The 27,497-nt window shown below is 42.1% G+C and overlaps 1 protein-coding gene across 4 annotated transcripts in view; it reads right to left on the bottom strand.

Annotated features, from left to right (window-relative positions):
• Window positions 1-513: 513 nt before the first annotated feature.
• ehbp1 (EH domain binding protein 1) overlaps window positions 514-27,497 on the bottom strand; it is a 102,744-nt gene continuing 75,760 nt past the window's right edge. For all 4 annotated transcript variants that reach the window (XM_088304758.1, XM_088304761.1, XM_088304759.1 and 1 more), the window contains 7 exons: window positions 26,593-26,731; window positions 26,425-26,525; window positions 24,918-25,041; window positions 9,745-9,844; window positions 9,041-9,114; window positions 2,204-2,318; window positions 514-1,270 (listed from right to left, as the gene is read on the bottom strand). In XM_088304758.1, coding sequence (XP_088160884.1) covers window positions 1,180-1,270; window positions 2,204-2,318; window positions 9,041-9,114; window positions 9,745-9,844; window positions 24,918-25,041; window positions 26,425-26,525; window positions 26,593-26,731 — 744 coding nt within the window. In that variant the 3' untranslated portion in view covers window positions 514-1,179. The remainder of the gene's footprint in view (window positions 1,271-2,203; window positions 2,319-9,040; window positions 9,115-9,744; window positions 9,845-24,917; window positions 25,042-26,424; window positions 26,526-26,592; window positions 26,732-27,497) is intronic.

Genomic DNA, 27,497 nt, shown 5'->3' with positions numbered 1-27,497 from the left:
AAAAAGAAGAGGTGTGCTGTCACTTTTGATTTGTTCGCCTTCCTTATGAGACATGGAGGGAGGGGGAGAGCCAGAGTAGGACGAGGCCGCCACGAAGCGCCTCCTCGCCGGCTACGCACGCTCCTGCATACCGCAGTGGTGCACCGGAGTTTTGGAAGTCGGGAAGATTTAAATTTTTGGAAATGTTACAATTTATGATTCCACACATGCTCAGTGGAAGTGAATTAATTCGACTCGTTAAGTCGCTGAGGAATTACACAACACGGGACAGACACTGAATAAATCGATCTTGGTGTTAAGAGATCTTTTAAATTGCACACTATAAATCTTAATTAAAAAGAATAATGTGTTCTGTTATTACATTTTAGCAACAATTCAAATAATACATGTTTCAACCGCCATTTTACAAAAGTTTTTAAAATAACCCACTCGTTTTCTTCCAAAACATGTGCAAACCTTAAAAAAAAACAAAAAAACAATCTCAATAAGGCAAAAAAAAAGTCTCGAAGGATCTCTTTTGGAGTATGAAATGTACAAGGGCTTTATTGAAGGTTGGTCTTGAAGCCAGTGGAATAAATAAAACTGAATATGTGAGCGCTCATAGAAGATGATGCATGTGGAAGCATAGTTCAATAAATACTCATTCAAACAGGAAAGAAAAGTGATGGTCGTTTCACATACAAGCATCTTATAAGACAATAAATAATACATTTTTCACTTTGACTGCATGACTCTTTTAGAGGAAAAAAACTGGTTCTTGCAAGCTTTTATGGTGAAAACATACAAGAAAGTTTTGTGGATTTTTTTTACTTTTTGGTTAAAAGGCTTTGAAGCAAAAAAATAAAAAATAAAAACGAGCAGATATGGACAATTTAAGATATTTTACAGTAAAAAAAACTGTAAAGTGAATGGAATAAAAAATAGAAACAAATTTTTCCTCTTTTTTTCTTTTTAAAAAGTCCACCTGCTCACCGTCCCAAGTTAGAAATAAAAGAAATACATCAAAGACATTTTTTGTACCTGGATCGTTAGTTCCCATTGACATCACGACACCCATAAAAATCCCCGTAAAAGTACCGCTTTTAAAGCATGAAATATTAAAACCACCAAAGAACGTGACATGACGCCACACACATGTACAATCGTTTTGTTCTTGTTGCTCTTGATGTTGTTGTGTCGTCACTGAAGGACACACTTCTCCTCTTTCTTGGCCATCTTGCCTTTGTTCTGCTCCAGCGTCCTCTCCAGGTGCTCGTCTTCCTCCTCGGCCCTGTGATGGATGCAAAAAACAATATAGAAAATAGTAAAAGCTAAGGTAGATGCCAAAACGACAGAGAAAACCGGATCAAAACGACATAAAGAAGCATCAAAACACAAATGTGTGTGTGTGTGTGTATATATATATATATATATATATATACATACACACAATACAATTTTATTTTTATAGCGTATTTCACAACAGATGGAGCTGTAACAAATACACACACACACATATATATATATATATACACATATATATATATACATATATATATATATATATATATACACATATATATACATATATATACGCATATATATACATACATATACGCATATATATATATACACATACATATACACATATATATATATACATACATACATATACATATATATACATACATATACATATATATATATACACATACATACATATATACATACATACACATATATATATATATACATACACTATATATATATATATATATATATATATATATATATATATATATATATACACACACACACACACATAATTAACGTAATTTTTATTCAGCGGATTAATATGAGTTAGTGGTCACTAATTACTGAGGGACACTATAATAACATCACTAAAACCATCAATTAAATTAAATAAATACACCGTACAGCAGCAACTAATCATTTAAATGACTTGACTTGTTTGTTGATTAAGTGACACTTTGCCAATCAAAGAGGTGGGGGGCACCACGCTACCCTTGACACTGGACTCCAGAGTCTTGACAGAAAGGGCCCCCCCACAGGTTACAGGTACCCCAAATTGCCACTCCTGGAAACCGCCTATTTCATGTCATGGAGTCATGGCGTAGGAGATGCTGCTGCTGCTGCTGTTGATGATGATGATGGCGTTTTGTATATGAGCAGGTGTGGCGTACGGCGTGTGGCCGAGACTTACTCCTTCTCCTGGGCGTCCAGATCCCGGACCAGCGCATCTCGTTTGTTAACCAGAAGGACCAGCTCGTCCAGCAGCAGCTGCTCGCGACGCTTCTGGGCTTCCGTCTTCTGCCAGTCTGAGGGCACCAAAAGCAACAACAACAATGACAAACAGTCAACAAGAGGCCGCATTTTGCCTAAACGTCACATTTGGAGGCGGCTCGAAAACCTCGGACATCATGAAAAGTGGATTACTTTGGAGTTGACCGCATGAGGACAAATGGTCAAATGTCAATGGAATGACTCAACTACAATTTACAAGGCTACACTTCAAATATTATATATTGTGTCTATTTTTGTCTCATAAGTCATGTTTGAATATTTGAATCAAATTGTATATTTTGTTGAATATTTGTGAATTTTTCAATCCAACATTTAAAAAAAAAAAAAAAAGATTTTTTCAATAAAAGGGAAGCATTTATTTAAGGGGGGGGCATTTATTTTTGGCACAAATTTAGTTGCCACTATTTTTAGGGACTGCCAGGAAGATACATAAAAACATTAGAGCACTAAAATATTTTTCAGAATGTTTTTCAAGCATCAGAAAGTCTTGGGAGTGCAAGGAAGCCGTTTTTCGGAGTCGACAAGGACAATAATGATCATGTGGCACTTTTGTAAACAACCAAGCAAACAAAAAGGTGTGGGCGCGCCACCTCCCACCCCGTCCCTCCTGACTCCGGTCTCCAGAGTCTGAACAGGAAGGGTCCCCCATGGGGTCCCACTGGGGTTCAGGTAGGACCCCCAACCAAATCCCCATCCGCCTGCCCCAGGAGGGGGAGGGGGGAGGGTTGGAAGCGCCCACAGGGGCGCACATCCGCCCCGGGCGCCACACTGAAAAGACCACAGGTCCCGCCCGCCATTCTAATCATTAGAGGCGCTAATTAAAACATTTGATTGGCTCACAAAAATTCCCATTGGCAGACAACTTGAACCTCACTCCCTCCACTCCATTAATATTTGATGACATATTGATTGACCAATAAATGAATCCAACATTATTCAAAATAAACTTAATGTGATAATACTTTAGGCGTGTGCGTGCGTGTGTGTATCCAGAAAGGTCTGCGCTCGCTCCTGATTGGTCCCCGGGTGTGTCTTTGAAGTGGAGCACTGGGCGAAATGAACACAGTTCCAATATTTGTCCTCCCACAAATCTCTTTTCTCCCCTTCTTGCCCCCCCCCCAAAAAAACCCACAACATAACCAAATTTACTCTGGAAGGATAAATGTAAATCCCACAGCGGTGTTGTCCAAATGTTTGCATGGATTTTGCACAGCAGTACGTCAGGTAGCCAGAGGAGAAAACGAGTCGTGTGAGTGGTCATCCTCATCGCTATCAGTGAGCAGGCAGTCCCACAACTTGGTGACCAATGTTCATCCCCATTTCATGTTATATGAGTCCATCATTTATTGGATGATTTTATTGTACTTGTAAAAAGCAGCAAGTTGACCCATGCGAGGGGTCACACTCAGGAAAATGTGTCCAGCCCGCAACACGCTCACAATTATACATCCCAAGAAAAAGTTCAGTGTTTTTGAGTTGTGATTCTCAGCTAAATGCGTCTTCTCTCCAACAATCCAAAGCAACTAGGCCACCGCACAACATTGTGACACATGGACATCCCACAGCATGTTTTGTCAATTTTTTAGGAGTTTTCCGTGTATTTTAAAAACAGAAAGTCGTGGAGAAAGAGGAACGCTTTAGTGGGGTTTAATGGTCATTCTCTGTTGGATATGTCCGATATCCCCAAATCCTCAGCAACAGTCGCTTCACAACATGGTGCAATGGGAAGTTTTAAAAAAAATGTAAAAAAATTCCCCACAAGCAGAGAGGAATGTTGTTGGGAAAAAAAAAATCATCTTCAGAGCTCCTCAGCCTGAAAGCCAGTGTGTGCGGCTTTGTGTGTGTGTGCGTGTGCTGGGGAAGGAGAGATTGGGGTGGGGGCATGGTGCTGTCAATCAAACATGTCCTGGTCCCGCCCCCCTCATTAGGAAAGTAAACAATAAAGAGAGGAGATGAGAGACGTGAGCGGAGCGGGACAGGCTGGGTAAGCAGACACCCGCCAACCAACACAACACCCCGCGGACATTATGCAAACCCCAACCCACACATACACACAACCCACGCACGCACACAGACACACACCAACCCCGCCCCTCACGGAGAGCTTCCACGCAGGGGAAAACCTTGCCCACTGCTGGCACGGTGGCTGCATATTCAGATTAAGTCTGGCCGTGCACGCCGCTGGTAACCATGTGAGTCGGCACAAGGCACACAAGAATGCGCTGGTCCAATCCCCGTGAACCCCCTCCAGGCCTGTATGTAACCCCCACCCTCCCAATGCATTCATCGGAGAGAGGAGCGCCCCAAACAAGTTTGGCGTCTCCCAGATGCTGGCAAAAAAAAAAAAAAAAAAAAAGTCCAAGTGGAAAACGTGTCAGCGCGAAGAAGAAGCAGACGCAAAAGTTGTCATCTATGACTTAGAATCCGCTGTTGCTTTAAAATGAAACGTACATGCAAAGTAACAGGTGGCGCGCCAACTCAAAGCGGTCATTTTAGCCAATCACAAGCGAGAAGTCTTCTCCAGGAGAGACTGAGTAAGGCAACGTTGAGGAAAATGAAAATAATAACGCTTAAATTTGTGAATTAAATTCTGTTCTATTTTTTTTTATCTGGGGAAAAAAAAAATCAGGAGATAAAAAAATGTATACTTTTTTTCCGCAACATAATCTGTCCCCCCAAATGTGAGGAAAGGGGGATAATAGAAATGAAAATCATGTACCTTCAAATTTTGTGACGTAGAAAAAAAACACACACAACCCTCCCAAAATCTTTGACGTCATTTTGCCAAAAACCTTCACAAAGCAGGGAGAAACAAACGTTTTCTACGAATGTGGGTAGTTAAAAATATTTGAATCCCATCAAAAACTCTGTCCGCTCTAATCTCAGACCACACAGAAAGGTGGTGCTAAAACTCAAATATTTCCTTTTAGCCAATCAGAAGCTTGAAGAAAGTCCTTCCCAGAAGAGGCTCGGGAATGTCATTTGAGGAGGAATCATATCATTGATGAACACAAAAATGGAAAAAAAAATGTGTGTTGTTTCTCAAGTAAAAAAATAAAACTGCATTTGTTGCCGTTTCTTTTTTGGTATTTTCTCATAATTTGGACAACATTTAACCTCGCCCGAGTAGCACAAACTAGCGTGAACTTATTCCTATATATAAACTATTTCTACAGATTTATTTTCTGGCCATGTTATCGAGAACTCGGTTGCACTTCGTCTCGCACCAGCGACATAAATTAGAGCAAAAAGAAAAAGAAGACATAAATCATCTCAATAGATGAACAAAACACAACAGCTGTCGTTGGTTAAATGACAGCTGCGTAGAAAGAAAACACTCTTGTTGCATAAACACACACACACAAAATAAAAATGTGGCTCCATACACCCCGAGTTGGCGACATCATGAAAACTCGCCGATGTGATCGCATTCCACAGTGAAGCTAATCAATGGAGGCCAAGGCGCCGCCCCCGTGCCTTACAAAAGCCCAAATAGATTTACAAACTATATGTGTGTGTGTGTGCGTGTGTGTGTGCGCGGGGATAAGCTCCTGCATAGGATTACATATTGATTTTAAACATATAAAAAAAAAAAAGCTTATCATATCAAAGCGTAACAGGAAAAACTCCAGGACCCGACTATGCATAAATCCCTTTTAGATGCTGAGAGGGCGCCCGCTTTACAACACACACAAGCACGCACACACACATCGGCGTGACACACACACACATACACAAGCAGAGGTGTGAATGTGTAAGCAGATAAAGAGGCCATAGTGGATCAATTTTGTGGCGGTGAGATGAGAGCGTGGCATACAGATGGCATTTCCCCGTCTGGCATCCCACCAGCACACAAACACACCCGCACACGCACACGCACGCGCACACACGCGTTGTCAACAACAGCAAAATGTCTATCTGCACGCCTCCCCAAACATGTCATTCGGCTCACTACGTAAGCATTTGCCTGGTGTTTATCGTATTTCCTCAAATAATGGCCGCAACTCAAATAGTCCGCATGGCCTAATTAACACATGAACACCTCCCTCACCTAAACGGCTTCCTTTTTTCCCATTACCAAAGAAAAATGAGAGTAAGCGTAGTCGTCTCAGCTCACGGACGCTATTTTACGAGGATATTAAACGGTTATCGTCTGTGCTCTGTTGCTAATCAAAACAGCAGCGCATTACAGTGGACCTTTATGTTGTCACTCCACAATGTTGTGTCAGTCTTCATTTTTTGGCGTACTTGAAGGTGTTTTCCACCCAATCTGCTTCAGTTCTCCACTAAAGATAAATAAATGGCAGCCTCCATTTTAATTCAAATTTAGTTTCCATTTTAGTTCACCAAAAAAGCAGCACCGTAAACATTCTTGCGTGGTGTCGCAAAGATCAATTTGAATTCTTTTTGTTATTATGATGTTCTTTATGTCACTTATTTCTCGCTTGCCTTTTTATTGCAAATAATTGCTATCCAAAACCTAACGTACAATACAAAACATAGGCGGGTGCACAAAACTAGCCTGAATGTTCTAAACCTTGAAACAACTTTGAACTTGAACTTTGAACAAAAAAACAGAAACATGCAAAAACAGCATACAACAATTCTCGCAGGCATACATTTTTTATCCTCTGCAAAAAAAAACCAACCATTGCCACTTAGTTGGGGCGGTCGTCAGTGTTTCATCATCAAAGCTACGTGTAGCATGGCGGAAATTATTCATACGTCAGAATGAGCAGCACCACGGCCGTTGAATTATCATGAAGAACAAACTATTCATCTATGCATTTTATTCAATTATATTAAAAGTGCATCTTTTCAACGCAAGCACAGTACAATATTTGTGCTACAAAAATCGTCCGTTTTTTGGGGAGGCCTAACTGCTTAATGGCTCTTTCCATTCAGTTCAATGAGGAAAGATTGGAGGTATACGTCGCTCCAACAAAAGAGAATTCGACACAAGGGGTGCGATATGGTTTAAGGAAGGTTCATTTTAAAGCGGAACGATTCGACACGGTCCGATTCAATGGGAGTTGGACTTACAATATGAATGATCTTGTCAGCACTGAAAATGTGGCATCAAAGGTCTAAAAGATGATTCAAGATGTATCTCGATATGTTTTCAAGTGATTCAATTTGGTTCGATTCAATGTACTCAGAAACGGATTTTTCCCCATTCAAATCGTTTTTTGCTACACCCCCTCGTAAAGATGTGATTCAAGATACAAATGTTCTTAGTAACGAGCATGGTCACAAGACAAATGAAACTTGTTTGTCAAGGTACAGCAATATAAAAAAAAGTACACCTAAAGGTGTCGACCGCTATTTGCTGCAATATGCTTTGTGTGTATCACTGTTAGTTTATCTGAAACAGGTGTGTGTGTGTGTGTGATGGACTGGCCAACCAAATCGACAATCACTCTCACGCCTGGCTGTCGCTCAATGGGCCTGACCAAGCACCAAATAAGAGTCACTGACGCACACACACACACACGCACACATTTGAGTGACGCTGATGACAAAGCGGCTCGATACCGATAAATAACTAAAACGGAAGCCAGCGTGGCGTGCTCCTTCGCTACTGCTCGACTATGCATGTCTGCCCCCCTCCCCTCTGGAGTCTCCCCAGCCACCCCAGCTCTCGTGCTAATTACAATTGATTCATGATGGCGCAGGTAGCTTATCAGTGAAATGACAATGGTCGCGTGGAGGCTGTCGAGGGGAGTGGTGGTCTTATGGCGGGGTGGGGTGGTCAATGTCGAATAGCAAAATCAATTAGCATTGATTGGCCAAAGGTTCATTTTGCCAAAGAGGACGCCGTCGAAAGGGATTAAACTTTCCCCCGGAGCCTCCCACCTCCACTTGCCACCCGACAACTTTGATACGACACAATGGCGGCGGGACGCTTAACGCGCTTTGGATTATGAAAAACGCAGCGTGGCTCAGCAATCAGGCATCGGCTAGTTGGGCCTAGGTGGCGGAGGAAACAGATAGCATTGATCAAGCATCAACCAGTGAAATCCCTGGCAGGACCGCGGTCTAATCCTCGTCCACACAATTAGCATCAAGCTCATCAAACACAGAGAATGGCCGAGTGCGCATTTGAACACATACAAACATTTGCTTCTCTCTCAAAAAAAAATAAAAAATAAAAAATAAAAAAAACGATACTAATTGAATGTGAGCATTGCTGTGTACACTCAGTTGGTGTGTTGCGGCTCTGTGTATTTTGTCGTTGTGTTATTTAAAATTTCAGAATTACAGTCGTGTTCTAATTGTTCCATTCCGAAAACATTTCAAATCATCTTTTCCCATTACGATGCAAATAAAAGACCATTTAGTCTCTCTCAACCCAAAAAACAACAACAAAAATTTGGAATGTTTTTTGTAGCACAAAAAATAACATCCTACAATTTGTACTTTATAAAAAAAACACACAGTAAAGACAACATTAAAGAGAATGTAAAGAAATGTTTTGTTTTTTTTGCGACATTTTGTTCTTCAATTCAATGGACATTTTGCTGCTCCTTCTGGTGAGCAGACCTTGATCACCTGGAGTTAGCATGTTACAGTCAGGTATACATAGAGAGGTCGCAGCTCCTTAGTAAGACGCAGTCATAGTAGTCTTTTGCAGAGGATAAAGAATATATGACGTCGCTTAAAGGTTATAACACCACAACACCGATACAATTCCTCAGCATGTCAATTTCAGTTCGCGCGTGTGTGTGTGTGTTACCTTCGATGGCCAGCATGGCTCTGAGCTCTCTGTTGAGCAGTTCGAAGCGTCTCTCCAGGTCGTGCTCCTTCTCCCTGCAGGCGGGAGGGAGGAGCAAAGTTCATCAATATGTTAATGACTAAATCATTACGGCAGGACGCCCACATAAATAAACATCGATTGCCACACTCGCTGGAACCTTCTCACACTTTTAATCTAGTGCCGCACACACATACACGCGCACACCCATGCACGCACACACCTTTTCAGTGCGTTTGTGTGTGTGAAATGACATCACGGCAGGTGTGTGTATGTGTGTGGCGCAAATTCAATTCTTTCCTCTTTCAGCCATATTAAAAAATGAGCCTTAATAGAATTTGTCCTTGACGCTCGTCTTTCCCGCACAAAGAGGGACCACAAAGGCCTCATAATAAGCCCTTCTGTCAATTGGCCACTTTAAACGCCAGCCCCCCCCACCCCCACCCCCACACTCTTTGGTCGTGATATAATGTGATTAGGAATACTTCAATCTCGCCGCTCGCACGCTTCCACATCCGCAAAAATTTGTGTGTGGGGACCAGCTGAGCACGCACACTCACACACACACACACACATACACATATATATATACATGCAAAGACACTGGCAATAGACACATATAATGCGCACATTTCCATTGATTTCATGTCAATCAATGAGAGAGTAAGTACACGACGTGAACGTACAGCAGAGAGAGTTGGTTCTGTCTCCTGATGAGGGCGTTCTTCTTGTTGACCAGCATGAACCACTCCTGCATCATGGCCTCCTCCTCCTCCTTGTTGTTGCCTGCATACACACACACACATACACACTCAAGTTAGGTTGATTCTCGAATCTGGTTGAGTTATTCTGAATATATTGGGAATACAAATTTGGGAATTTTTCAGAAAGAAAAATACAAATGTGTTTCAAAAAAATAATCCTGATTTATATGCATTTCTACATTTCTACAACCAAACTGTTGAACGGAACGATTTGACGAACTGACAGAACACTTAAATGTTTGGTATGATTTGTTTCATGGCAGGATTTGTCATCTGCCAGTTTTATAGTCCACTTTCAAACATACTTGTTGATATTTAATGAGGAAATATGATCTCCTATTGTTATTCATAGAGTTTTTATTATAATTTCAGGTTGGCAGTGGTCCATCGACGCATTAAACAGCGAGCATAAAGCTGACAAACAATAGAGGCCAGTGTATTATAGATATCAATATTTGTAACAATTTGTCCCAAGTAATAAAAACACTGGCTTTACAAAAGTCACGTGTGCACATTGGCGCTGGTGTGATGTCATTCCATTACGGACGAAAGGCAATGAAAGCAATGTGCCGGGACTTAGTACGGTGGTGGATTACTGTAGTCAACTTTAAAACAGACGCCAGCAGCGGGATAACGGCGGGTCAGTGTGCCGCCTCTGAGTCCAATAAAACAAGCAAATAATCACCGCAAATATTAAGCTCCTGTGACATTGTGGCGGCCAGCGAGACGACCACCACGGGGGATTAGAACACAATGCCTGCTAAGCAGAAGCTCCTTTTTATTTGAGGGAGGAGGCAAGGAAAGAGGAGGTTGGATGAGACGAAGAGACAATTTGAGGTTATTTTATATACTTCTTACGGCCTTCATTAGTCCCACAATGGGGACATTTGCAGTGTTACAGCAGCAAAGATACAAGGGAGATTATTTTCTAAATGTTGTGATTAATAATGGAATTTCTTTTCCGATTCATTAGAAATCTATTCGCTTGACAGCATTAATTCTTCGACATGAAAGCAGGAAGTAGTTCAGGCTACTAGCTACTCTGCTAGAGATTAGACGCAGATGAGAATGAGAATACATGAACGTGAAAGTAAATGGGACGGAATTTAACTTAACGTTGACCGCTTGGTCCCACAGACCCCAGTGATATAATCCCACATTGGAAGATTGGAAACACGCAGCCAGAGAAGATTTACTTGACTGCAGCATTAGACTAGTAGGACGACATTTCCCATGAGGCTTAGACACAGAAGCAGAAGTAGTCCTAGTTCTGGTATGAAGAAAAAAATGTAGACGCCTGGTTGTGATTAGATGTGGCTAAGAATGATAATGTGAACGTAAAAAGACTTTGGATTAAAGATGATGAACTGAAAAGCTGACATCCATCCTTACACAGGGCACGCCGTTCCCATCACCATCACACAGCGCACTGTCAGATTTTGCTAAAAAAGAATTTCACGTGCACCGTATGGTCCGAAAATTGTATTGGTACGGTAGATAAGTTGCTTAAAGGTAACAATAGTAAGACATTGCACATCCATGGTGGCTCCTGTGCGGCCATTTTGGCATGTTGTCAGCCTTACTACTTGCTATTTCTCAGTTCAGGGCATTTACGCGGCATGTATGCTTGGCAAACTCGACACAGAGACTAAAAGAGCCTACAATACTAAAATGTGATTGTGATAGAGCTCTTGGCAACAAAGAAAGTTGGTTTCATGATGTCATTGGATGATATCATTGGCCAGAATAACAAGAAAAGACAAAAAAAATAAAATAAAGCTCAAGCAACGGCCTCGTTAGCAATAACGTTAGCGTGCGTCAGAAGCGCTCGAGTGAGCCGAACAAGATGATTTACAACCTGCCTCCACTTTGCTCGGGGGGGTGTCCTCCCCCCCCTCCCTCTTCAATTACCTGTCTCATTATTATTGTCACTAGCACCATTATCAACACGCACCTCCGCATTAGGCAGATGAAGAGCCGGGCCGCACTTCAGGTAATTAATATCACAGAGAAGAAGGCCTCGCTCACCTGCCGACATCCCCCACCCCCGCTCTAAAAGCTATTTCATTAGCTGGCCCGTTAGCGTACAAGCTCCGGGAACAAAGGCCTCATTTACGATCGCCTCGGCTCGATGGGGAGCCCCCCGCAGGATGCCCGTGGCTTGGTGTGTGAATGTAAAGAGAAGCGAGGAGAGGCTATCCCCACTCATAATCTCAGCACAAAAGGCATCATCCTATTAACGACGTGATCTGGCGCTACACGGGGAGCTGGCTTTTATTATGAAGGTGAGTGGCTGATATAGGGAGCCTGGGTTATTAGCTCCGGGACAAGGGCAGGTATGGAGGAGGAAAAGAAGAGACCCCACACTTGGGGAGCGCCGCCACCCCACGCACACCCGTCGCCATTCATCAGCTCACTCGGCCCTTTGGGGGACGCTTTCTATTTGGATTCAATGATTCCTCAAACAAACGCGGGATGACAGCGGGAACGCTCGCTGGGAATAACATCCACCTGAGAGAGAGCATGTCGAGATGATGTGGATAATTTTATATGACCCCGGACCATTATAAGATTTTGTCCGCCAGTGCTTATTGTCATTTAGCCTTCCTGTTCTTGACGGATTTCCAGGAAGCACAGGTGTGCCTTGTAAATCGGCCCACAGAACCGGCCAATCAGATGGTTTCATTCGGCGCCGTTTTTGCGAGAGGAGTAAAAGGGTGTGTGTGAGGCAGGCAAGCGGTGAAGAAAACAAGAAATGTGTGGGATTATGTGTTGCTACGTGAAAGCAGCAAAAATCCCGCTTTTGCTGGGTTCTGTGTGAAAGACGCAAATAAATGTTCTATTCCACAGCCACTTTTTTAAAGAATCTCTGCTTGAAAAGTGCTTTGATTAACATAGTTGGTAAAACTGGGATGATACACATATCGAGATTATGTGAACCCTTAAAGCTCCGACAGGTGAGCAATATGGAAAGGTTTTTGGCTACCCGGTTGAGAATAAAACTCGGCCTACACCTCTTAAGTGTGGGGTGAAAGACAACTTGGAGGGACACTCACACTCTTTCAAACGCAGGAGATACTTGAAACACACACATGCACGCACACACATCTCGTCCATTCTCCTTTCTGCTCCTCTACCGCCTCAAAAAAGGCGGCGATGACCCGCTGGTGTAGCTTATTAACCCCTCCATCAGCTCTTATCAGCCGATGAATAGCTCCGTCATCTGGCCCTCCTCATCCTCATCTTCTTCCCTAACGTCAACGTTTTTTTTTCCCAGGCCCATTGCCAATGCTTTTTCTTTTCTAGGCCTGTAATATAACACACACACACACACACACACACACACACAAATCATCTAAAAGTACACAAAAATACACACGCAAACACACTAAAAAAAAAAAATTCAAGGAGGGGGAGGGAGTGCAATGGCGTCATTCTCCGAAGCCTCCTTGATTGTTGCGGACCAGAAAACATCAACAGCTGAATTGCTGAATGGCAGATCTCTCCTCTCCTGAGCTTTGAAGGCTTTAAGAGCCCTCCTCTCCTCCTCAATGTGCCGCTTTAAATGCTTTTCCTCTCTCCTTTGCCTCTTTTTTTTTTTGTCAAGCAGGGGCCACCCAGCAGAAGGCAACTGATGCAAAACAGTGCAGTAATCCCCCCCCCCCACACACACCACCACCCATTCCTCCAACACAGTAGCCATTAGGCGTGGGATTTAGTTCGCGTACAGTGAACCTCGGCTAGATCCCGAATTTTTAAGTGACTGCTTGTGGGATTGGTCGTTTACCTGAGCCCTGAGCAACTGTGATGTCATTTCCAGTCAACAGATGTGACCAAACGGCCGCCCGTCTAAAATGGCGAAAAATGGGTGGATTTTGCTGCTAATTCATATTGCACAAACGCAATATGAATCAGAATGTTGTGTTTAGATGAGTGAAGGCGCATTGAACATTTTACTTCAAAGAATGTTTTGGGGTTGACTTCCCCTTTAAAATATAAAATATAAGTCCAAAATGATGTGCTTTGATATTTATTTTATGACTCAGTTTTACTCTAAATGCTAAACAGATTTAAGTGTGTTTTAATTCTTCAAAAATCCTTTGAAGTGAATTATTATAATATAATTGTTTCTAAACATGTTATACATGTTTAAAGATAATTGCTTAAGACGTGAAATGAACGACAAGTGTGTAATGTGGAATTGTGGAGCTCAAGCGCTAAACTGTTCATCGCCATTTCAGTTTTGGCAAATGGGACATTTGGGGCATGGCAACAATTGCAATGCATGGTGCACTTTGGACTCTGAGTTACTTTGTTTGCACCAGTAGTTATACAGATCAATTGCGACGTGTAGTTGACCAGCTAGCTATGCTTCCATCGTGAAAATGCACTTAACATGCCTGCTTTAGAACGCCCCATTGTCGATTGTGAGTCCATGTCATGCAGCGAAAGATAGGAGAGCGAGGAGGGGTGGGAAAAAAAAAAAGTCAGATTTGACAAACTAGCGTGCAGACAAGACAAATGTGTTACTTTACAGAGATTTTAAATGTAATGGTAGCGGTAAAAAATAAAATAAAAGTCTTTCCTTTTGGATTTTCACCAGGTGGGTTTGGAATGTATCGTTTCCTGTATTTGTTAGGCTGACAGTGTCCAAAATGGGCAGGACACAAGAGTGTCTCCTCAACCCTTTCTTTGCAAATTTCTGCCATTTTTCCCAAAGTATCAGACGGCGTTTAGCCCTAAAAACATGTTTAAACATCCCTGCCCGCAACCCGGCTTAATGCTGGTGTTACGGGGCGCCTGTTGATAAGCAGTGGCTCGGTGGGGCTAAGCCAGGTACTTTAGCTCCCCTGAGTGCACGTATTTACACACACGGTGAGGTGTGAAGCTCGCCGGGGGAGCTTAGAAGACCGGGGTGTGGGTGTTTAGGTTGACGGAGAGTTGACTTATGCTACAGTCAACTTCAGCTGCGGCGTTAATTGGCGGAGGCTTAGCACGAACGCTTTAGCAGTGGGCTAAACGTGTCGAGCCCGCAGTGTCGTGTTTCGGACAGGGACAGCACGTGGATTTTATTTAAGCCTCTTTCACCACACACTGCAGGTCTTTTTTTGTTTGTTTGTGTTGATGTGTTGACATAAGGGGACTGAGTCCATCTTTGGAGGTGGTACCAGACCCACAAAAGGCGGGACACCTTCGGAGTTTAAGTGTCGCTGGAAAAACAAACCCTTCAAACCAGTTTCGCCGATCAACACTAATTTGATGGACATGTCAATAAATATATCATAATAACAGGACACGTGAAAAAGTTCCAAGGGCCCATGCCTCAAACAGAACAGGAAGTTGGACAATTTGGAGCAGCCAATCTGAGGCCAATTCCAGGCTCTGGAAAGCGAGAAAACAGGAGCCCAAAAACGAGTTTCTCTGATCATCATGAAATGAAAAAGGGCGTGCGAAGGCCTGTTCATCAATGCTCGCGGCTTTACTTGAGCGTGTTGTTCCTTTAGTTTAGCACCAATCGCTCCTGTCTGAGCCAAGCCCAATTTTGTGAATGAGGGAGCAAGTGAGTGCGTCGCGGCGATAACACCCTGAGGAGGAATCCCGTCCCCCTCCGCTCACTGACGGACAGCTACGATCTATTTAGCATAAATAGCCCCGCCTGCTCCATTAGCCAATGTGTGTGTGCGCGTGCATGCGTGTGTGTGTAAGGGTGGGGGATGGAAGCTTGACCCCCTGGGGTAGATGTTAGAACAAATTTGAGGGGTGTCATATTTCACGCCTGGTGACATTGGGTGGGCGAGGGGAACAATAATGAAATGCTTAATGAATTAATCTGCGACGGTGGGCTAACGGCATTAGTCATCCTCATTTTAGTTCCTGTGATGGTGAATAAGTAGAGGTGGAAAAAGTACTCACACTCTGTACAGATACTTCAGAAAGTGTAAAAGTAGAATAATTTATTCAACTCTAGGAAAAAAAAAATAATTTCAGTCACAATCTGAAATGTACTCAAGTATAAAAGTCAAGTTTTTACTTGACAACTTGGCGCAAAAGTGAAAAATTAATTTCTCAGCTCCCTGACTCACGCTTCAACACGTCGTGCCTGTACTGTTTTTTCCCGTCTAAATCCCCAGACCTCAATTAAGATTTTTTTTTATGTTGTGTCGTAATCTGCAGATGTTGAAAAGAAGTAACAAGGAATTGATAGATAGAAACCGATAGGAATCTGAAAAGTCACCCGAATACTCACAGACACCACTAGTACTATGGTATCATAATACATACGTTAAAATTTAAATTTGCACAACGACAGATAATTGTGAATAAAGACCTTTCTGACGCACATGATGATCCACTTATGTTTCTACCGGCCGCAGTATACCACCAACTACTGGAAGGAAGGGAGACTTATTTGTTGTCTGAATTTTTTGGGGGCTTAAGTATCGGTGGCTGGTAAAGTAAAAGGTCATCTGAAAAAATAAATACTCAAGTAAAGAATATATAGAAGAAATGCATGAAAACAGCAGAATTTATTTCTTGCCGCATACTGGATCGACTCATGCAAATTGGGCAAACTAGGTTTCATTCTCGGTTAAACAATTGATTTTTTATTTTATTATCCATTTTTGGATAGGGGATCATGATCACTCAATCTTCTTATTTTTAAAATCAGCACAATCCAACAAAGCCTGAGTGTTAAATTAATTACGGCAATGAAGTACATTTCTATTTTGTTACTTCTGTCAATTTATTACTATAAATGCAGTAAACAACTTGAAGGTTTTGGCGTTAAAGTGGCTAATGTTGCTGGAGTCACCACATGGGCTCAAGACACACATACGTACACACACGTACGTTGAAATAGATATTTAAATGGAAATGTATTGGGAAACACAGCTGTTGGTATTTGTAGCCCCGAGTGCTGATTACAATTGGCAATGGGGAGGAGTGTGCACGGGGGTCTGGATGGGGCCTATTGCGGGGTGAGGGGGAAGCTGGCCAGCAGCTGCGTTAGCAAGTGAATGGCGTAATTATCAGGGCCAAACCTCCGTCATTAACCCACATTGTCCAACGTCACTGCCGCCGTTACCATGAGAAAGCCGCTGTTAATTGAGCGGCCGGCCCGCGGATTCTGCGACACTTTGCAAAGCGTCATACACACTTCATGGTCGAAATATACAAAAATATAGCAGGAAAAAATAACACTTTTCAGATGCAAAATCAACCAGATCTAAAGAGTGTTATTATGTCACTGTATTTTGTGCTTTGGTAAAAAAAAAAAAAAAAGATGCTTACTTCAGCCCAGTCTCAGTGGAGTAGCACTACATTCCCATACTCAGCACACAAAAAGAATGAAGTAATGACTAACAACGCAAAAAAAGTCGCAACATTATTTTTAACGTCATGCATTGGACTAGTCATTGTCTAAAAATTATTGAAGTGTCCAAGAAAAGCCCCCAACACATTGTAAAGCCAACAGGTGGTTACGAATAACTCAGCTTTAAATCAAAATTGAAATAAAAATAACCAAAACTAATTTAGTTGTCAATGGAACATGAAAATATAAAAAATAAATAAATAAACAAAACAACAAAAAACACAACAACAACAAAAAACCAAAGTCTCTGATTTGCCATGTCACCATTAGTAAAGACACCAAAAATAATACAGAAAATATAAATAATAGAAATAAATAAATAATGACACATAAAAAAACACTTTTGCTGTGTATGCAATGTAAAAAGTGATTTTATATATTTAATAGAATAATTAAAATAAAATATATATTTAAACATTTGTTTAAAATGTTTTTTTTATGTATATATATATATGTAACACCCCACAGACAAATATTAATTCATTCCTTCTCCGAATCGTTTATCCTCACTAGAGTCGAGAGCGTGCTGCAGCCTATCCCAGCTGAATTTAGGCAAGATGCAGGGTGCACCCTGAAATGGTTGACAGTCAATCGAAGGAAATGCAAATACAAATGATGAAATAGATTTTGTTGGCTGTTCAATACGTCATATTATTAATTAATATACATATATATATATATATATATATATATATATATATATATATATAAAACATTTTCTGTAGTAATGCGACATAGTATGCAAATAAAATAAAACCCTTAAAATGCATCTCATCTGATTGTATGTATGGCACAAATTAAAAATATCAAATTTGTCTGTAATTAAGTAACAAAGCAATAGATAAAATAAAATATCTGACTTATATGTAACATAAAACATTGCAATACAAGATAAAATGTAAAACGAATTTTGATATATGCATGAAATTCGCCCCTCCAATACCCCAAATAATAATAAAGAGGACAAGGTTTAAATTTCATTCAGAAGCAAACAAATGGTTTTAAATAGATACGACACACTTTAATACAGTATAGAAAGCTACAATACTATCATTTACTGAAATTGGTAATAAAAATGTGTTTTACTCTGTAAATTGCTGTCTGTGGGAGCTTGAGAACAAGAGGGGCATGGGTAGAACTTGGATGTAATGCCTGTGCGCATGCGTTCGTGTTGCAAGGGGTCCGGGGGCACACAGGCGGCTGATGAAAGCATTGGCGGGATGCTCCAATAAAGAGCAGATTATCATAAGCGGCCATTGTCCACCTCTCAATTCTCTCTCCAAGGCGAGCCACCACCCTCCCACTTTACCTCCTACCCCCCCAAGCCCCAACACACACGCACACACACTGAAAATGTTAATCGTCCCCCTTTTCCTGGCACGGCAAGGCCGCGCAACGGAAAGAAATTGAAGAAAGCGTCGCGAAAACAAAGCGAGCACAACAAAATGTAACTTACACGTCCCAAGGCAAGTGGCTCCGCGCACCCCTGCGAGCCCCCCCCCAACCGACCCGACCTCCTCGCGCGCCCCTCTCTGCACAATCACCCCCCTCAACCCCCGTTGACTCTGTCCACCCGGCTCGTTTTATCTGAGGATTGTCAGACAATGCCTAGAGGATCCCGTTCCCTAATCTTCCTAAAAATCCCCCTTTCATCCCCACTGTTAAAGAATGTATGAAAGGTTGACATGGAGCTGGAGAACATAAGAAAGGGAGGTGGGGGTATGTTGGTGGTGTGGGTGGGTAGGTGTAGTCCACATCTGGGAGGGTGGTGTCACCGCATTGGGTGGACCGCTGCGTTTGCCTGCGCCGACTCTTAATTAAATTGTTGTGCCGCTCAAACATTCAAATGGCCGCCGGGATTAACGGAATGAGCGGGAGTAAAGGCAAAAGGGTGGGGGGTTCTGAGGGAAGGAGGGGGTTAATCTGTGTTCTGACCCGGCTGAACCTCGGAGTCACACACACACATACACATGCACACATTTTCACACAAAACAAAGCAAAAAAAAAAAAAAGCCTTTGTTTTGCTCCCTCAAAGGCAAGCAAAAGGCAATGGGTTTTAAGGCACTGATCCTGAGCGGTCTTTTCTTCTCCAATCCTCTATGCCAGGGATTCCCATACTGCAGGGGGTGCGCCAGATTAAAAGTGTCATGGCGAAAACTGAAATTCTTTGCAACTGGAGCATCGCCCATCTGTCTAGTAGATGTAATCTGAATTGGAATATGAGTAAGAGTTTGTCTTGGATCCCTGATCATTTTGCCGCGCTAAGCCAATCTGGCTGACTTGAGGAAATTAATTTTCACAATATTCCAACAGGATACATTGTCCTGGCAAAGGCCCTAAAATGGCTCTTTCAAATCAAACTGGCAGACCTCCTGGGTTTATTTGGGTGTCGAGACTTTATTGTGGGTCGACTGATAATAGAAATGTCTACTGAATTTGGGGTTGCAAAAAGATACCGGGTCTTAATTTTCTAAAAATTTGCAACAGGATAAGAGTTTCAGGACCCCTGGTAAGTGCTCAAAGTGAATCTTTCAAAGCAAAATGGTAGACTTTGTGTTTCTTGTGACATTTTGGGAATCTAGTCATAATAAACAGGCCACCTGAATTTTATGCGTGGAAAGGATCCTGTTTTAGGAGGCTGAGTTTTGAAGCAAAGTCACAGTCAAAACACCAAACGGTGACAAAAGAAGCAAAGTCTTGATTAAAAAGCTGCAACAACGAGCATCGTGCAAATCCCACAGCGTGCCAAGCTACCAGAGTATTATAGCCAGCGCACTTTTCCTCGTGCGGCCGGCGGAAGATTAGAGCGGTTATCCCATTAAAGTTGCTAAAATGCCATTCTTGTGTCTTTAAGCCCTGCGCTGGGGAGGTCAAGACGAGTCCGCCGGCGCTTACAAGGCGGCCGCGTTGGTAATCTGTCCAAAGTTACAATGATTACAGCTAAGCTTCATCAGCAGAAAAGAAGCAGCCCATGCTAATATACTTAAAGCTGTTTGGTGCTGTTTCTTTTCTTATTTATCTATTTTATTTTATTTTTATTTTTTTATTGCTGTGACACGAACGTGAGAAAGAGTGCACGTCGCATGACGTCAACCAAACTCGACGCTAATGGTGGATTAGGGTGACCGACAAGTTTGAGTCATCACAAATATAAACACACAGTCGTTCAATATCCAAGTGAGGGATAATCTCTACTAATCTGCTGGTAACACACCACTTACTCAATGTATCATACATGAGATCAAAATGCTACACAAGAGTGCACGCTGGTCTTGACAAATATAACGTACAAATATTAATACCGGGGTATTATTAGTCATTGATAAATATGATGAAGCTAAATGATATGCAAATTAGGCACATCTGCCCTGAAAAAAAAGTTGCACGGTTTTAGTGATTCACACATGAGAAGCTAAATCGGAGTGCGCCACTCCTCGACATTTGAATCATCAGCGGTATCATCAGTGCTTGAGTCATTCATAGTGCATATAAAATGAAGCTAAATGCTACGCAAATGAAGATACACTCCTGCCAAGCACTAGCACAAACTTAAGAATTTAAAATGTACACAAATGCAAATGGCTCTCTTGCATAAAAATTACCATTCAAGGATGAGACAAAAATTGTTGAACAAGAAAGCAACCGTAGCTCATTTTATCCATTTTCCCCAAAAATAGATTCATTCAAAATGTTTATATTATTGTGATACTATGTTGGTCCTGCATATTATTCCAAATCCACAAAAAATGATAAGGCCTACTCACATTGTAGAATAGAGCAGTATAAGACCCAGTGTAAGCGCAACTAACACATTTGCCACCTAGTGTTGACTGGTGATATAACAACTTTAAAAACACAACTCGACTCCGACATATTTGCAGTACAGAACCAGAGAATTTACAGTTTGGATTTTTTCTGGGATTTTCCTTTCCCATTTCCGCCCGTTCTTTGTGGAAAACATATTTAATGTTTCGCTGCGTATTTCGAAGATTTTTTTTCCTAAAGAAAAATAAATAAATAAAGACATTAACATTATATCTATCAATATATATATATTTATTATTTGTTTATTTAATCAAGGGTCTGCTCAGCGAGGTTGTGTTCCGCGCCGCCAGTTGCCCATCCTTCAGCTTAAATGCTAAACAAATAGGAGTGAACACTCCAGCTAAGGGCAAACAACACATGCAGTGACAAACGTAACATTTACATGAATATCATGGTTTTATTTATTCACAAGTAATGAATGATGAGTGAACACTCCTGTCATGACCCAAATAAAAAGTGTAAATAAATTAATAAATAAAAATGAATGCTACATATTTTGTCACTCAACGATGAGGGAATTTTATACAAATAATGGGGATGCACTCCGGCCCGGACAAACTTAACATTTACATGAATACGGTGGTTTTAGTCACTCGTGTGCGAGTGACCTCGGTCGGCATTGTTCCTTTGCCTTGCTTTTGTGGGCGTACTGAAGGTTAAGCTGTGCTCACGAAGAAGCATTCAAACGCGTCATGTAGCCTTTTGCGCTTAAAATCCCTTTTTTGAATATGTCTCCTATTTACCCACAAGTCCCGTTTTGAAAACGACGGTATCACCTGCTACAATGGCCGCAATTATCCCAATAAAGGCACTCATAGTGTGGCCACAAAGCTGGCCGTCACCTAGTGCCACGTTTGATAAGAGATAAACAAGCGGCGAGGACGAGAGGAGATTAACATATGCTTAAAAATCACACTCAGCCGATAAGATTGACAGCGTTTTTCTTCTTCTTCTTTCTTTAATCTGCTTTTGTGTCTGCCAGGAGACGAGAGCAGAATGGATCCGGCATGAAGAGCTTCCTGTACTTTACACTTGGAGCCTAACCGCCCACACATTGCTGATTGGAGTGTCAATGGAAGGGAAAAAGACTGCTCAATATGCATGTACATGAGTGTGCCTTTATATTTACAGTGCACGGTTTAAATAGTGTAAACGTCTCTGCCATGACACTTACTTCTGCTGAAATGCTAGGTGGCTACATGTTAGCATTTTTCAAAGCACATATTTACAATCGATCTTTGCTTTTTTTTAATACTAATTAAATTAAACTGTTTCACGTAAACATTTGAACTAATTTAGGATTTTTTTTTCTCATCTATGAATGATCTGGCACATGAGTTCATTTTAAAATATGGCTCTTGAGTTCAAAAGTTCTCTCTCAGCACTCTCAGTTTGACTTACATCCAAAATCAGGTTATGAGAAGTAGCAACAAAACTCAACAAAAGTTTAGGATTCTCAGTATTCCTATCAGTTCAAAATCCAATTTTAGTCATCTACTTGAATGGAAATGAGGCACGATGATGACATTTTTCATGATCTCATGTCAGTATATTTAACCAAGCATCATTATGAAGTGTTTCTCCCACATTGTCACCGATTTTTGTTATTTGCCGTTATAATTATACCTCAAAACCAGGGTACACACCGAATGCCGATTTCTGGCGGACTGTTACACCACTACCATCCACGCTTCCTCCTCTGCCCACAGACACACAGACAACTCCCGCCGCCCTCCTTTTACCGCCCCCCGGTTGGGGCATAATGCGGCATTGGGCGGCGTTTTCTATTAGGCGTCAGGGCTCCCCAGATGCCTCCAAAGTAATTGGGGTGGTTAATTTATTTACTCAGCGGCAGTTCACAGCACATTAAATAATAGAGATAATTGAACAAGAATTGTCAAGTGTCTCCTGATATCACACACATTACAGCGGGGGAGTGTGCGCGCGTCAAACTCCCATTTTCATGCGCCCATTGTTTGTGGTAATTAAGTACACAGATTTATTCCTTGGTTGCCTTCCAAGCTTATGGCGAGCGCCATTGTTGTCTTCTATTAATATGTAATCAGTAAATAGTTTAATTTCCTAATCTGCGGTTGGAGAATTCACTTTCTAACAACTCTTAATTACTGCGGGGCTCTAATGAGCGCCGGCCGCTGGCCAATCAGGAGGCACGGGAGCGGGTCGAGGAGGGGGGAATTTGAAATCCTGCGACGGTGGCGCCTGTGCACTAATGAACTTGTTATTCTTGCACCGCTGGGAGCGCTGTCCTTCACACATTAGCAGCGGCATTAGCTCGCTGCTAAGCCTGCACCTGCCGAATATGGATGAGGCCTATTGTCATACACCGGGAATATTTGTGTGTTTTAGAGCCACACATGTAGTCACCCATACGACTAATGGCTTCCATTGTCTTTCTAAGGAGGTGGGCGGACATCTCATTAGGGACGCCTTCAAGTCAACAAGATGGCTTGAATTCCAGCTAGTTGCTGAAGTGTAGCAACAGGTCGAAATAAAAACCACAACCACTTTAGATGATTAAGAGGTCAGAATGTGTGGAAATATAATAACTGTCATATGGAGTATTCATGAATATCACTATTATAGCACGTAATAATAGATATAAAAACTGTGGCACAAATCTTTTTAATTAAAATTTAAATAAAATTCTGGTCTGCACTGAAAACTCTAAATATCACAAAAATAAAATTGATTTTTTTTGTTCTCTGTATTTTTGGATTCTTTTTCAACCAAGCACTTGGCATTTTGAGGAAACTTGGATTTTTTTCCATTTCCCTTCATGAGACAATTTCACTGTTTTTATTGTTTATTACGTTGATTGCATTACATGCAATTCTGATTCAATTATGACATTTAGGAATACTGTGGACCCCCACAAACTTGTGGAATCGATTCACCTTGGTGCTCTCAAGGTATTTTCAACACTTTAAATTGGTTAATAATGAGGAAAAAATAACAGACGGCATAGGGACAGACCAGTACAATTGATTTGGGACAAATGAAAACAAACCATGTGTGGTCATGCAGGGTTTCCAGCTGACGGCGACGATATGAAACCCCATATATTGGCACCGATAGGTCATTCCAGTAAAGTATAAACCTTTTTAGAAGTGGTGAAAAGTACCCACAGATTTTCACTATTCACTATAGGTCTTGGTCTGTATTAACTGAAGTAAAATTATCTTAACACCGTGGCGACACTTTTTGTAAAGATCAACATTTTACACGTATACCTTCCAACCGCAAGGTTTAGCGTCACAAACGGGTCTCGCGTTTCTCCAATTTCACAAGCAAACAAGGCAGCTCTCTTTTCTTTTCCTTTTTTGGCTTACGTCCTAACAAGTCTTACAAAAAAAAAAAAAAAAAGGCGGGGACCGCACTTTGTGTACGCGTGGGTGTGTACGCGTAGATTTGTAAAGTGTGTCGACGCTTGTGTTGTGTCCCCCTCCCATACCACTTCCCTCCTCCCTCCTTCCTTTTGCTTCCCTTTAACTCACCCCGTCTTCCCTTACACAGCATATCAAGCGAAGCCAGATATGTACCAGGGCGAGAAGCGTGTGTGTGTGTGCACGGTTGAGCGCACTGTTCAATAGTGAGCGAGCGCGGGGCTGGCCGGCTGGCAAACCCAACCAAACGGCGGCGGCGCAGACTTTGGGCCGCTATCACGCCCAGTTATCGTTTCCCCCATGAAGGGCTCCCTTATCACCCTGGCCCAGAGAGGTCTCCCCCACTCCCCTCTCTCACAGGGAAAGGGGGGCTTCAAAGATTCCCTCTCGCGCAAACTCCCCACTCTCTTGCAGTATGTGTGTGCGTGTGTGCGTGCGTGTTCAATTTGGCAAAACATTTTTTTTTCCCGGCGTAATTGGGCTCGGGGTACCTGTGTCCATGAGATAGCGCAGCCTCTTCTCCACACGAGCCGCCCGGGCGTCGATGTGCCGCTGCTCGCTCTCTAGCGCTGACAACTCGCCCACCACATACTGACTGGTGTCTTTGAACGCTTTCTGAGAGACCGGAAGACAGAGAGAGAAAGAGAGAGTGAGGTAGGAAGGGGGAGAGAGAGGGGGGGGGGGTGAAGGTGTTGCTCATTATTGAGACGTCCTCGCAGAACAAAACGAGTAAGTTCCACCCCCCCCTCACAAGTATGGTTGTTTTGTGTTTCTCTATAATAACGTTCAAACAGTGAATACTCTTTTGCACTTAACTCGGCCTCCATCCCAGATGAGTTTGTGCTTGCTATTCTGCAAACAGTGATGAGAATGTTCATTTAAATAAAAAACGGAATCTCCATTTTACTGCTGATGCTCTTTTTTTCTGCTTAATGGGAAGAAGAACTAGTGTGAAAGTTTGTCTTTTTCCCTCCTCTTGTTCCACCCAGGCAAGCACTTTTCACTCCCCGCCTGTGTGCGTCAATTCCCAGTAGCCCTCCTCCTCCTCTTCGTGCAGCCTTCTTTTCCTCTCGCTCTATCGCCATATTTTTCTCCTTGGCAAATCAATTTTACACATGATCAGCCCACTCCCCTTGCCGCGCTCGGCCCGGCCGTAATTAAGAGCAGGGAAATTACCATATATATTATATTAATGCAAACATCATTCAGCAGGTAATTCTTGGCTGATCGGGATAATGGAAAGGTTCAACACCCATTAACCCTGGAGCCCGGGCGGTGGGGTGTGGGTTTGTGTGTGTGTGTGTGTGCAGAGGATGTGGGGTCGCCGATAGAGGAGAGAGGGCCGCTCAGGAAGAGAGACGCGCATTGAAATAATAGCATTCTGATGGACACACTCAAGTTTAAACACAGGCCGAGAGGAGTGCAAATGTGTAATATGGATACACTCAAAGTAAATTCCTATGGGGGTAGAGGGGGGTCTGCCACTAAAATAACAGTCCCCGAATAAGAGTAAGTAAGAAGAAACTAAATATTGGCACGGATTAGGGGTGTAGTGGTACATTGTCCATCTGTGATTTAAACAAATAAATAAATAAACAAAAAAGAAAAGACCCACTATTTCTGTTGCACTGTCCTGGGGGGAAATATTTGAGAAGTTTTATATCATTAATTATCTATTTTGTATTTTAATGTGTACAATGTTTTGTTTGTTTGAGTTTGAGAATTTACATCACGCGTTTTTTTTTTCCCATTTCAAAGGGTGATTTTGCAGCTTCCATTTTGTTAAACCACCAAACCCGAAGAACAACAACCTATTAGAAACAGAAGCCAAGACACAAAAGATGTCAATCATTTTCCGGGCTCCCTCGGGCACACTCCCGTCAACAGTTACGTACACCTCTGCAGCTTCACGCCGACCTGTTCGCTTGAGCTTCAGGAGTTTAGCTGATTGCTTTGGAATATCTACTGCAGGAAAATAAAACAGACAAACACACAAACCTCTTCCTCAAATGGTCTAAAGATGTCGATCTCCATCTGCGACCAGTCGTCCTCTTCGGCCTTCTTCTGATCCTCGGCAGTAGACTTCTGTCTTCTCACCTCTGCGGGAAGGAGGTGACATTATTAAAAGATCCTCGTAATGACTTGTAATGAAGGGGATGGACGCACCTGGTCTGTTGTCCACGTACTGACTGAAGGACTTGAGCTGCGTCTTCCTGACTGCGGAGTCCTTGTTGAAGACGACCGGGCCGCGCAACCTCTCGGTGGCTCGGCGCAGTCTCTCCGCTCGCAACTGTTCTGCGTTATTCTGCACAGCACACAAAATCGAGACGACGCCGTTATTTGATGTCAACCAGTGTTGATGCAAGGTTACAATGAGGTGAACCAATCATATCAATCAACTAACCAAAAAAAAAAAAACAACAAGTAGAAGAAACAACTCCATTAACCAAACAATTATCGAATAAAACCACCCAACTAAGCGGATAACTTATGCGACCAAATAAACTTGCAAACCAAAAGTAAAATGAATAAACCAATCAACCACAAAACTGAGACAACAAATCAAACATTAAAAGAACTACTCAACCCCAAAACATGAATCAACACAACCACAATTAAAAAAAAAAAATTACCTAAATAAAACAGATCAATCAACTAATCAAATAAAAATGAACCAACCCACCAACCGTATTAAACAAGCAACTACAACAAAACAAAAAACAACAACAAATAAACTTAGCCAGCAACCAACCAACCGGGCCCAATCTCACAACTGTGAGCAAAAGTACACTCTCCAAAAACACACGTTTGTGTACATGTAAACACATGTGCGCAAACACAGCTGCAGCCAGCGCTCTGCACAACGTCTGCTCGAACGTGATACCTTACCAACACGGCTGCTTTTGTTTGTTTGCGTCTACGTTGACAAACACTCACTGACAAACACACACCCGCACATACACACCTTCCACACACTCAGGGGACACGCAAAAAGGAGGCAATTAACTTGACTTTCAACAAAACCCCGAGCCAGAAAATATATTCAAATTATGCAAAAAAGGGTAGAAAGG

This window comes from Idiotropiscis lumnitzeri, chromosome 9 (genome assembly GCF_059441095.1).
Source record: "Idiotropiscis lumnitzeri isolate Australia: NSW breed Sydney's pygmy pipehorse chromosome 9, RoL_Ilum_1.0, whole genome shotgun sequence".
In the NCBI taxonomy this organism is placed as follows: domain Eukaryota; kingdom Metazoa; phylum Chordata; class Actinopteri; order Syngnathiformes; family Syngnathidae; genus Idiotropiscis; species Idiotropiscis lumnitzeri.
This window is presented reverse-complemented; position numbering and strand designations above follow the sequence as displayed.